Source organism: Nematolebias whitei, chromosome 15, assembly GCF_014905685.2.
Source record: "Nematolebias whitei isolate Nwh7 chromosome 15, NemWhi1, whole genome shotgun sequence".
In the NCBI taxonomy this organism is placed as follows: domain Eukaryota; kingdom Metazoa; phylum Chordata; class Actinopteri; order Cyprinodontiformes; family Rivulidae; genus Nematolebias; species Nematolebias whitei.
Genome location: NC_056512.1, coordinates 33545011 through 33558212, shown reverse-complemented (window position 1 = coordinate 33558212; position 13202 = coordinate 33545011). Strand labels below are relative to the sequence as shown.

General features: G+C 38.8%; 2 protein-coding genes across 2 annotated transcripts; one reads left to right on the top strand and one right to left on the bottom strand.

Moving 5' to 3' along the window:
- The first annotated feature begins 2466 nt into the window (after positions 1 to 2466).
- On the top strand, positions 2467 to 6211 carry LOC119421174 (tripartite motif-containing protein 16). The gene is made up of 6 exons (XM_037688560.1): positions 2467 to 2957; positions 3070 to 3165; positions 3255 to 3488; positions 4105 to 4276; positions 5529 to 5603; positions 5682 to 6211. The coding sequence occupies exons 1-6, from the start codon at positions 2562 to 2564 to the stop codon at positions 6209 to 6211; spliced, it is 1503 nt and encodes a 500-aa protein (XP_037544488.1). The 5' UTR covers positions 2467 to 2561.
- A 440-nt stretch (positions 6212 to 6651) lies between these two features.
- On the bottom strand, positions 6652 to 8178 carry amn (amnion associated transmembrane protein). Its single transcript, XM_037688395.1, has one exon. It carries the CDS (start codon positions 8161 to 8163, stop codon positions 6652 to 6654), a length of 1512 nt encoding a protein of 503 aa, XP_037544323.1. The 5' UTR covers positions 8164 to 8178.
- Positions 8179 to 13202: the final 5024 nt, after the last annotated feature.

The window sequence follows — 13202 nt, the reverse complement described above, 5'->3', positions numbered from 1 at the left end:
TTTGTCCATTAACAGTACTCAACAGGTTTTATGACATGGAATATGACAAGTCTTTTTTTGTTTGTTTTGCAGGTAACGGAAGTTGCAGATGGTCATGCTGGTACTGTATGAGTGTTCGCTCGGCTTTAAACAGCTCATGAGTTCTCACGGTGTTAATTTAATGGATGTGCAAGAAGGACTTGAGGAGTTACTGTACATCTGCAGGTAACTCTGCAAATGGGTCATGACGAATTAGTTTAGCAAACAAGAAAAGGAAACAAGGGTGAGGTGAATTCATGATATACCTTTTCAGTGTCCTGTTGACTCAGATGGGTCTCAGAAGCAATGCATCCTTGTTGGACAGAGAGTTCTGCACTTTGGTTTCACAGACTCAAACATTTAATAGAGAGCAGCACTGCACTGTGTCAAGCGTTGTATCTGACAGAGGTTGTGGGGTTTGTGCCCCTTTCACACTGCAATATTTCCCCAGTGGGGTGACCACTTTATGTGCCAGCATTGCTCGTGCCTGTGCATTTGCTTAAAAGTGATGTCTACGTGTTAATAACATGCAGAAAGAATGTAAAAAGACATTTGAATATCAACATTTTGAGCAACCTGGAATTATAACTTATGATTTTCATCTCTGCATTGGTTTACATGCAGGAAGCCATGTTTATGTAAATGTGGGGAAAGAATGGAAGGAAATGCCAATTTATGCTGTAATGTAAAACGTTAGAAAGTATATGGAAAGGCAGTATTTTGTAATATACTCAAATATATTTAAACAATGAAACATTAAGATCACATTAGTTTGTTTAGTAGACTATCCAGTTTATACCACTCATGTAAAGTCTTCCAGTAATGCGTGCCTCAGCTTTTTTGAAATAATCAACAATTGACAATAGTGTTGTTGATTATCTGGAGATTTTTAACAACAAAGATGGGTTTCACTGCAAATAAATTTACTAATATTTTCAAAGAGTCAACTTTGTCCGTCTGTTTGAAAAATATGTAATCTCAACAGATTTTAATGAAATGCTCAGGGGCTGTACCTCCACAACAGATTAGCTTTTTGAGATAATTTCTTTCAAGATGGCTGTCATATGACAATAGTGTAATTCAGTCAATTTAACAGATATTGCTTTAAAATGTGGAGTGGCTGTAGCTGAGAATAATTCACAACATATTCTCCAAGGTCTACTAACTGTGCAAGGTTTTTACGTGTAACTGTAGCATTAATTGTTGGAGTCAATCTTGTTTGTCTTTTAGCAAAATATCTCATGCACCAGTGGATGGATTTTAATGTAACATTCAGAAAATAATTATTGAATGTGCATCTACAGCTGATTAGGTTTTGAAGGCAACCCAATTCAAGCTGCTGTGATTAGCTGTAATTATCTTATACAAAAATAACTATAACTCAGGCAATTTGATAGGTTTTGAGCTAGAATATGGTGTGGTAGTAGCTGAGCATCATTGCCAACATGTACTCTGAGTGCTAATAATTTGTGTGAAATTTCACAATGTTGTGTGAAAAAGCGCCAAACAATATGTTTTAGGGTTTGTTTAAAACAGCTCTAACTTCATCATTTCTCAAGACACAATAATCATAATTTAAATGTCTGACATTAAAGGTGACAAACAATAAATATTGTATATGCATATTATATAAAGGATTACAAGGTTTCATATATACTACTTTTTAAATCTGTGTGCACAATTAAACAAAGAGCAGCCTGAATTTACTATTTGAAATACAAAAGGTCATTTTTTCCCATCATGCATTGCTTTAGTCCTTTCTAACAAGCCTATTTAAATAGAATAAATCAAAGTAAAACAAATACAGATGGGTTTTCATTCTGACTTGAAATCCTCAGAAATGTTGAGTTTCATTGGTAGTTGGCTAAACTATAGAAAAGTGGGATTCCTCAAGGAAATGCCTTAAATAATGTTAATGTATGTACCTCTTTTAGTGACATGAGCATGTTTTCAGAAATCCATAGTGGAAAGTTTTACGTTTACATTCTTGATGTGAACTCGTGCAGCTTAACAGTTTCTGCCCAGCTTGAAAAATAAAAAAAACATTTTGAAGCTTCTGGGGGAACTTTTGTGTGTGAGGGACAAACACAAAACACAAAGTGAAAAAACGTTTGTTTTAGCAACTTTGTCCCATTATGGAGTAATCTACACTTGCTGCTCACAGACAGATGGGAAGAGAGCCAAATAGTTTTTGTGCTGCAGGACATGAAAAGAGAAATGCTGCTCTGTAGGTAAGTCGTCCTGTAGGACGCGCCAAGACTCTGACGCACTGTAATAAAGAGAAAAATATTGATTCAAACAGGTTTCAGCATGACGATCCAATATTGGTGGGGCTAAATACCAGGCAAAGAGAATAGCAGCTCAAAGGGAGGGATGAAAAATGAAACCATATGAGCTGAATAGGCCCAAAAAATGTAGGCGTGGTTTCTGAATTATTTCTTCATTCTCGCTAAGGCATTTTGATCCTACAGCTGCTTTTTCTAAGCCACAGAGCAAAAAGCTCATCAGCTTTAGATTTAAGGCGACAGGGGAGCATTTTAACAATGGCAACTTTCAGCATCACCACTGAGGAGAATTCAAAGGAGAATCAGCACCATGACAACATGAAGTCACAACTGGAAGGCCGCACGAACAGACAGCCAGAAGTGTTGTGCGACTCCTGCATGGACAGCCCCAGCAAAGCACTAAAATCCTGCCTGACCTGTCTGGTTTCCTTCTGCGACGTCCACCTCAGACCTCATCTGGAGAACGTCAAATTCCAGAGCCATCGTTTGGTGGATCCCCTTCATGAGATCAACACGCTGACGTGTGAGGTTCATCATGTTCCCCTCACCAGCTTCTGCCTTCTGGACAGCTGCTGCTTGTGTCTGGACTGTGAAAGACAGGAGCACGAAGGGCACCAAGCCAAGTCTTTGGAGGCGGCTCGAACACAGATTGAGGTCCTAAAAATTGTGTAGAAGTTGATCAGTATTGCTTCTCTCTGTGGCTTGTCTTACGTATTGTTTTCTTGTGCTCCTAACTGTGGAATGTGCTGTCTGTGATCATCTGCAGACAGAGCTTCAGAAGAAACACAAAGAGATCAGTCAGAATGTGGCTGCTGTAGAAACAGCTATTGGAAAACTGCAGCACAACAGTGACCTAGTTAAGGTAACTTTAGAGACAAGTATTGATATGGAGTTCTGACATAAACTGATGTGAACATATTGTATCCAGGTTATCCTCTGTCATTCTGTCAGTCCTCAGTGCAGGAGGTTGGTGCTGTTATTGAGCAGCAGTTCAGCAGGCTGCAGGCGTGTGTAGAGGAGGCCAGGAAGAGGGCTGAGCTGATGCTGGAAGGAGAGCAGAGTCTGGTCTGCAGACAGACAGAAGGTGTCCAGGCACATCTGGAGCAGAGGAGGGCAGAGTTGGTGAAAACAGTAGCTGAAATACACAAACTGTCCGAGAGCAAGTCTGACGCTGATTTTCTGAAGGTTTGAACGAGGAAAAACACTCATAACTGGAGAAATTACATTTTCTTAGAAAATGTAATGGTATTGCCAACTGTTGAGTAACTTTGCTGACTTTTGCGTAAAAAAGTGAAACTTAGGTTATTAAAAGAAGAATTTGATAAGTAGCAAAACACAAGCTAAAATCAATGTAGCAAAATTCTAACTTATATCTATATATATATATATATATATATTCATATATATATATATATATATATATATATATATATATGTATCATAATGTTAGATATAATGCTAGATATATTTATTTATTTATATATATATAAATATGTGTGTGTGTGTGTGTGTGTGTGTGTATGTATATAAGCTTTCTTTTTATTTGCTGTCTCAGCTTTGTTACATCAGGATTAAAGCAGAGTAAAGTTACAGAGTCCAGTGAAGAACGGGGTCAAATGTTTTATGTAGGAAGGGATTAGTGAGACGTTCTTTAAGAAAGAGTTCATCTGGATGAGGGTGTGTTGATTCTTCACAGAAAGTGAGTTCAGGTTCAGAGAAAATAAGCTCACTGATTTTTACCGCATCGTTTTACATCACAAACCAGATATACGTTACATTTGTATTTTCTGTCATGCTTCAGAAGTACTCAGAGTGGGAGAAAGGAGCGGTAGACGTGTGTACGCCTGCTGTGCACATGAATCGGACGGATTATCTGCACTCATATGGCCGAGCGGTGGCTGACGTTACGCAGGAGCTGTGTGACCTAGTTTTACATTCCTACAGTGAAAAAATGAGCATGGTGTGCAAAAATGGTAAGCTGTTTTTATATAATTTATCTAACATCTACTGGCTTTGTGGTATTAAAACTGCTTCAGGCATTTTCTCAGAGATTCTTGCATGATCTTTGCATAATAATAGCAGTGCTGATCCAAGTGTCTAGCAGTGCACCTATTTAGTCTGGAATAAAATAAATCAACAGCCATCATAATGACCATGAATCTGAACTTAGCATCAAATATTTTTGCTTGTGGTGTGTTGGGGGTGGGGGTCTACAGCACCAGCAAAAATCACTGGTTCTAGAATTGCGCTGCTCAAGGTGGTTGCATGTTGGAGTAGCTCTCACATTCATTCTGAGATTTTGCTTTTGAAAACTTTAAATACTCTTTTTTTTCTGGATGTAAATTGCTTTCTTCATATGATTATTTCTTCTGATATGGGATGCTGTGCAGCTGGAAGGATTTTTAGTTAAATCTTTTTTTTACTTTTGGACGTTTGTTATGATGCGTAACCATAACAAAAATGTGTTTTTACAAGTGGGAGAAGCTGATTAACATCTCAAAAGCTCAAATAATACCTCAACTGCAACCCCAAATCTCAAATGAGTTGAGAAGGAGGTGCCGTGGATGCATTCCCGTCTATCTGGAGTCGGTGCTCGAGTGCCTGACCACCGAGATCTTGGAGGTGGCCGGAAACGCGGCTCGTGACTGCGGGAGGACCAAGATCATCCCCCGGCAGCTGCAGTTTTGTCCGTGACAAGAAGAAGCTAGGCAGGCAGGGCGCAATAGCCATCACTGGGGAAGGAGTTCTACCTGGTATTCAGGCAGTCTTTGTTCTGCCTGGTATTCAGGCAGTCTTACTGCCCAAGAGGACTGAGCGGTCTGCTGGGGTTAGGTGGATGGATCGGCATCTGCAGCCAGTTTCTTTGGATGCCCTGTGGGAGGGACTGCTACAAGAGATCCTTCCTGCCCACAGCCATCTGCAACTATAACAACTCTAATGAATCCAGGATGAACTACAACAACAATTATTTTCCCTTTGGAATTAATAAAGTATTTTTTAATTGAATTGAATTGAATTGACAGGATTTTAATGAAACTTTCAAAAAGGAATCATTGGATGTACATCTACAACTTTTGCCATATTTTGTGTTGTGCTACCAACATTAAAGGATATTCACTTTGTCTTTTTTTCTGTTTAGAACAATAAAAAATATTTTGTAATCCAACATAAACAATGCAAGCTTAAACCATGAATTTATTTCTCCTCTGTAAATTCATTGAATAGGTGAAAAATCCTCAATAACAGAACCCCAACCTTCCTCCCAGCCTGAGCCTGAGACAAGAGAAGACTTTCTGCAATGTAAACACTTTTCTATACATTATGTTGTTTCCCTGTTCATCAGAGCTGATTAACACAAAACTGTATTTTCTGTTTCAGACACAAAGAGTTTGACCTTTGACCCAGACACCACCCATCATTTTCTACGTAGAACAGAAGACCACAGAAAACTGACCAACACCAGCCCCTGGCAGCACAGCTACCCTGACCACCCCAGTCGCTTTAAACATTGGCGTCAGGCCATGACCTCGGAGGGCCTTTACAAAGGAAGACATTATATTGAAGCAGAACTGAGTGGGGAGGGTGCGCATGTTGGTGTCACCTACAAGAGTATCGATCGCAAAGGGGAGCAAAGTAGCAGCTGCATCACTGGGAATGATTCTTCTTGGTGCATAGGACGAGTTGGCTGGGGGGGTTCTGCTTGGCATGCAGGTGAGGCAACAGCTTTGGAAGTCACTAATATCACCAGGATCGGTTTATATGTGGACTTTGATCAAGGCTTTGTGTCTTTCTATAGTCTAACAGGTCCCATGAAGCTGCTCCATACTTACATGACTAACTTTATAGAGCCCCTTTATGTAGCAGTCTGGCTGTCAAAGAAAGACAATGCAGTTTCTCTGGTTTTATGAAAAAGGATGCATTTGAAAATCCCTGCTGCTTTCACCGTCAGCTTCTAAAAATAGTACCATAAATATTCATAAAGGTTACATGACAAGGACTAAATGATGCACAAATGCCTGATTTTTCTCATGCATGTCAGAGAAGGTCAAATTGACTACCATCTAGTGGCAACTGTGCAAATCCTTGCACAGTTTTGTTACCGTTTAACTGCTCTTCAGTTTTAAATCTAAAATAAACAAGAAAAGGAGAACACCAATAATTCATAGTTCTTTTATTTGTCTTCCAAGTTTATTTGGTAATTAAAGATTTTATTGTCTGACTACAATTTATGGTCTTGTGGACAATGTTCAGCTGTTGTAAATCTAAGCGGGTTTCGTCCATGAGCTGTAAAATCATCATGCTAATACAAAAGTTAACATTTAATCAGTAATCTGTGTGAGTGGCGGCTTTAAACAGAAAAATCTGACTCATTCTCATCATAAGCTGGGTTTATAAAGTGCACGCCTGTGCGAGTCAAGGCGATTGTGTTGCGATCAGATTCGTAAAGGCCAGGAATGTCACTCAGCATGTCGGGTTTGTCAAACATGGGGTTATCAAAGCCACGGTCAGCAGCCTCGTTGGAGTCCCCAATGTCCGTGTTTCTCCTGAAGAAGCTCAGAGATGGCGCTGAAGGAATGGGTGGCATTTGCACTACACCCTTACGCATCAGCACAACCAAGACAGTAATGAGTGTAATCACAAGCAAAACTCCAAGCACAACTCCAACCACCATCCCTGCACTGCTTTTAGGAGTACTGGTGTTCCCACTGGAGGCTTGAAATTCAGCCTTTGTGATTCCCAGTTTAGAGCCTTGAGATTGAATATCCTTGATTATGTCCTTGGCCAGTGTCTCTGCAATTTTCCCCATCTCCCCATCTACAATGACCACCTGGATCTCTGGTGATGTACCAAAAGGAATAACCCCCATTATCCGCAGCGGCTTCAACACTTTAGACATGCCCAGCTGAACAGACTCATACTGGGGCAGGGTAAGAAAAAGGTGTTTGAGTCGGTCCCTGTAGTTCTGCAGGTTGAAGCCTCCAGCATAACTGATGGAGATAATGGAACCACACACTTGACAGCAGTGTCCCATGGGACGGAGAGGCATTTTGCAGTGCACAGTGGCACAAGTGACTGAGCCGCAGATCTGCTGATGGTTTACAGAGTTCCCACAGTCACAGCCAGTGGGATCCCCACAGCTTGGGTTTCCAACTGTGACAACTGAGGACCCATGAAACTGCAGCTGGCCTGTGTGGGAGCCGAGATACTGGGAGAACTCAGACCTGCTGCTGAACGTCTCCCCCAGCACGGACACCGACGTGACAAGGATGCTGGACTGGCTGGAGGTGGTGTCCACACGGAAGGAGGAGAAAGGTTTGAAAACAACGTCATCATGCTGGCAGGGCACGCTCTCCTCGTGCACTGAGAACAGGAAATCCCCATTTTGCAGGTCATTCAGAGTTGCAGCTGCCAGCCACAGCGCCGGATCAAACCATTGAAGAGAGTCCGAGTCTTTGAACTTGGTGCTCACGCCTGCTCCACAGCCGGGGTCTTGGCCACTGACGACGTAAAAGCCGGCCCCTGAATACAGTATCAACTCTCCATCGAGGGGCAGCTGCATCTCCTGCACAGCATGAGCCGTTTCCACAAACACGGACACTTTCCTCTGAGCTGAAAACTGAACTCTGTCGCTGCCACATGGAACATCTCCCTTGTCCCAGTTGGTTTTGTTCTCATAGTTGGTGTCAGGGATCCACTGTTTGTAAAGAGCATCTGTTGCCCCAACCAGGCAGACGAGCAGGAGCGCGTGTGGCGTTTTCAGCATCTTGAGTCTTTTTGACAGGCAGTGGGAACATTTTGTGATCTTTGATCCAAAACTTGTGATCAACACGAGGGCAAACTGCTGACTGGCACACTTCATGCACTTTCTGCTCAAGCAGCTGATCTGTAAAATATTTACAACGTCTGCATCAACATGCCTGAAATATGAAACACATTATAGTGTATGGATATTTTGTTTATGTATATAATTTTTCGTTCCTATATTTTTATCAACAACTGGCAAAGGCAGAGCAACAGGTAAAAGGTGCATTCAGCAAATTGTTGTATGAAACACTGAATTTTCTTGAAACTTTCAAAAGTAATGATTTGTTGACATCTATAACTGATTAACTTTTGGAGTCCCTTCAAGATGACCACTACAGCCAGCTGGCATTACCATTATTGGATATAACTCGGCCAGTTTTACTGATATGGTGCAGTGCATAACATTATTTTCAAGGTTTGACCAAAATGGAGACAAGTCGGTCATTTCTCATGATGGTCTTAGTTTGAAACTCTTACAAGGAAGAAGGGGGCAACATTCCTTCAAGGACTGCTAGACTTGAGTTTTTATTAAAAAAAATTGGTACCCCTTTACAAAAAGGATCCCCTTATAGGTGGGTAATAAATAGGTTATAGATACAATATTAATTCCTTTATAAATACTTTATAAATAATTAATAATTGTTTATTATGTATTAATTGAGAGACAAAAATGAGCAGTTTCTTGCCAAATAGTGAGCCATATCTGTTCACCTATATATTTCATCTACAGTTTTTATATTAAACATTTCAGACTAAGTTACTACCCTGTAAGCACAATAAGCATTTGTAAACTTGTTTTTTTAGGATATCACATTAGTTGGAGATACTTATAATGCAGTGATAAAGTACAATATGTGTGTGTGTGGGGGGGGGGGGGGAGGGGCCAGGTGACTCCAGGAAGGCAGAGCAGACCAAGGTGATCAGGTGAATCAAGTCAAGTCAAATTTATTTATAAAGCACATTTAAAACAGCAGGAGGTTGAGGAGCATTGTGTAGAACCACTAGACTGAGGAACAGCTTCTACCCTGAGGCTGTTAGACTCATGAATCTCTAACCAGAATAATCGCTGTGAAAAAAATCACATCATGTTGCTGCTGATCTGTTTCATGCTGCTGTGTTCATTCGTACTCATCTGCTCACACAGACTCATGTTCGTGCTGCTGTTTAACGTATTGTTTTTATACTACTAGTACTTAACATATTTTTAGTCAACATTTTTCTTAGTTCATATTTAAGATCTTAGTGCTTTTCTTACATTTTATACTTTTGTTTGGATGTAATTGGGACCCTGTGTACACAATTTCCTTCCACCTCATGTACCACATGTGGTGCGAATGACAAATAAGAAACTTGAATCCTTGAACCTTGAATCCTTATAGATGAACAGATTTGGTTCACTATTTGACAAGAAACTGATCAGTTTTGTCTCTGTCACCCCTAAGTAATACATAATAAGCAATTATTAATGCTTTATAAAATGCATCAGTAACAGCCATCTATAAGGGGAGCCTTATTGTAAAATGGTACCATTTTTTTATTGTTGCTTTGTAATAAATAATTGTATGACCATTTTTAGGTGAAGGATTATAATAAATCAAAAGTGTCTAGATAGAACATATTTGAGTTTGTGCTAAAAATAATAAAAACATTAAAAAAATACTCAATATCACATTTAGTATATCATTTAGATTTAATGGATTCTGCTAGTCAGAATAAAAACATCTCATGTGACCATTTCATATCTTATCTCTGAATTTTATCGTTGAAGCATGACTGCACACAGGCTATAAACATCTGCATCATGATCATTTAGTTTAGATCCTCCTGTCACCTGAAAAGTTACGTGCTGAAGCTAAATTTAATAAACTGTTGCTTCAAAATGTCACCAAAATACATAAGGTTTCACCTTCACCGACTCCTGTAAATGTTTCTGAGAAGTGGACTTGCATGAACACATGACCCTGTTGCACCTGTACTTCCTCTCTTTTAACAAAACTTTTTGTACCGGTACAATACAAAACAAAAACAGGCTGATGAAATATATCCTGCAAAATTAAATGGAACCGGTGCATCTCAAATAATTAGAATATCGTGAAAAAGTAAAAACCACCACTTCAGAAAGTGAAACTCGTATAATATATAAATTCATTATACAAAGTGAAACATTTCAAGCCTGTCACAGACAGTGAAGATTTGGGGTGCCATATCTGCTGGTGTTGGTCCACTGGCTTTTCTGAAGTCCACAGTCGACATTTTAGAGCACCTCTATCACATTTTCATGTTATTGTTTGAATACGCAGAATTCAGAGACACGAGAGTCAATTAGTAAAGTGTTTATTTACAAAAGTGATTGATGTGCAAGCTGGAACACAGGAAGAAGCTGTAGGAGAGGTGGTGAGTAATGTTCTTGTTGATCTTTACTGGTTGTTGGAGGGAGGAATTCAACAGATGTGATTTCTATTGGATGCGGGTTTGAGGGGGGGATGGGGGGGGGGGGAGACCAGATGACTCCAGGTAGGCAGAGCAGACCAAGGTGATCAGGCAAATCAAGTCAAGTCAAATTTATTTATAAAGCACATTTAAAACAGCAGCTGTTACCAAAGTGCTTAACAATAAGATCAGTGCAGTAAATTAAAGAAAATAATAAGCTGTAATTAAAAGCATAAAAATATAAAAACACACACAAAAAAAAGAAACAATGACATGATAAATGACATGTGTTAAACGCCAGTGAATACAGGTGCATTTTTAGGAGAGATTTAAAAGCAGGAGTGAAGCGGCCTGTCTAATGTTGAGGGGCAGATTGTTCCACAGTTTAGGGTCGATGACTGAAAAAGCCCAGTTTCCTCTGAGCTTCAGTCTGGTTTTTGGTACAACCAAAAGCAACTGGTCAGATGATCTCAGCACCTGAGAATGAACATAAGGTTGAAGTAGGTCTGATAGGTATGAGGGTGCAAAGCCATTTATGCACTTAAAGGTTAACAGGAGAATTTAAAAAATATATATCATTTTTGATACGCACAGAAAGCCAGTGAAGAAACAAAACTGGTAAAATTTGCTCAAAACTATGAGTACGAGTTAATAGTGGAGCTGCAGCGTTTGGAATGAGCTGGAGACGTGAAAGGGACGCCTGACAGACCCCATCATAAAGCACGTTATAGTCTAGCCAGGTTGTAACAAATGCATGGACTATTTTTTCAATGTCAAATCAAGTCAACACGGACTTAAGCTTAGCTATCTGCCTTATCTGAAAGAAGCATTTTTTGTAGAACAGAGTTGATTTGTTTATTAAACTTAAAGTCAGAGTCTAAAACCATCTCGACATTTGAAACGGACTGCTTAAGATAAGGCTCAAGAGAGTCAAGGTTTACAGGAACAGAGACAGCAGTAGAGTTAGGGCTAAACACAACTACAGTTTTCTGATGGTTGAAACTTAAAAAGTTGGAAGCTATCCGTGCCTTAATGTCATCAAGACATTTTAACAGAGGGTCAATTGTGCAAGAACTATTTAGTTTTAAGGGTAGAACAATACAACAATCATCAGCATAGCAATGAAATGAAAGAGCATGTTTCCTCAGGATAGACCCCAAGGGGAGCAGATACAATGAAAACAAAAGGGGTCCAAGAATCGAGCCCTGTGGGACCGCAAAGGAAAGAGGCACTGATGCGGATACACGATTTCCAATCTTAACACAGAAACTCCTGTCACTCAGGTACGAAAGGAACTGTTCTAATGGTGCACTTGTAATTCCAACTCAGTGTTCTAACCTTGATAAAAGTATACTGTGGTCAACAGTATCAAAAAGCAGCGGTAAGGTTCAGGAGTACTAGTATCGCAAACTGACCAGAATAATCTGCTAAAAGAATGTTGTTACAAACCCTTGCCAAGGCTGTGTAATTGTTTAAAACCAGACTGAAAAATCTCAAAATTTCAATTTTCCTTCACAAACTCGTTTAATTGAATAAAAACTATTTTCTCCAAGATTTTAGAAAGAAAGGGAAGTTTTGATAATGGTCTGAAATTTGAACAAGTTGAAGGGTCAAGTCCAGGATTTTTTTAATTAATGGATTTAGTACTGCATGTTTAAAACATCAGGGGATACACTTGTAGCAATACTGCTGTTTGTAATAGCAAGAACAGAGGGTCCGGTCAAGGGTAAAACTTCTTTAAAAAACCATGCAGGGATGGGGTCAGCAGGGGAACCTGAGGGTTTCATATGATCGACAGCATCATTTAGAAATGAGAGGGAAATAAGTTCAAACTGACTGAAGACTGCTGTGCATGGTATAAAGACAGAGGGGTCAGCTGTGGAGTGTGGAATCACTGACCTAATCGACTGAACCTTTCCAACAAAATGTATGATAAAGTTACTACAAGTGTCTAATAAAATTATTACGAGTGTCTAATAAAGTTATTACAAGTGTCTAATAAAGTTATTACATATGTCTAATAAAGTTATTACATATGTCTAATAAAGTTATTACATATGTCTAATAAAGTTATTACAAGTGTCTAATAAAGTTACTACAAGTGTCTAACAAAATTATTACGAGTGTCTAATAAAGTTATTACAAGTGTCTAATAAAGTTATTACATATGTCTAATAAAGTTATTACATGTCTAATAAAGTTATGACATATGTCTAATAAAGTTATTACAAGTGTCTAATAAAGTTATTACATGTCTAATAAAGTTATTACATGTGTCTAATAAAGTTATTACAAGTGTCTAATAAAGTCATTACATATGTATAATAAAGTTATTACATGTCTAATAAAGTTATCACATGTGTCTAATAAAGTTATTACATGTGTCTAATAAAGTTATTACATGTCTAATAAAGTTATTACAAGTATCTAATAAAGTTATTACATGTGTCTAATAAAGTTATTACACATGTTCAATAAAGTTATTACATGTGTCTAATAAAGTTATTACATGTCTAATAAAGTTATTACAAGTATCTAATAAAGTTATTACATGTGTCTAATAAAGTTATTACATGTCTAATAAAGTTATTACAAGTGTCTAATAAAGTCATTACATATGTCTAATAAAGTTATTACAAGTGTCTAATAAAGTCATTACATATG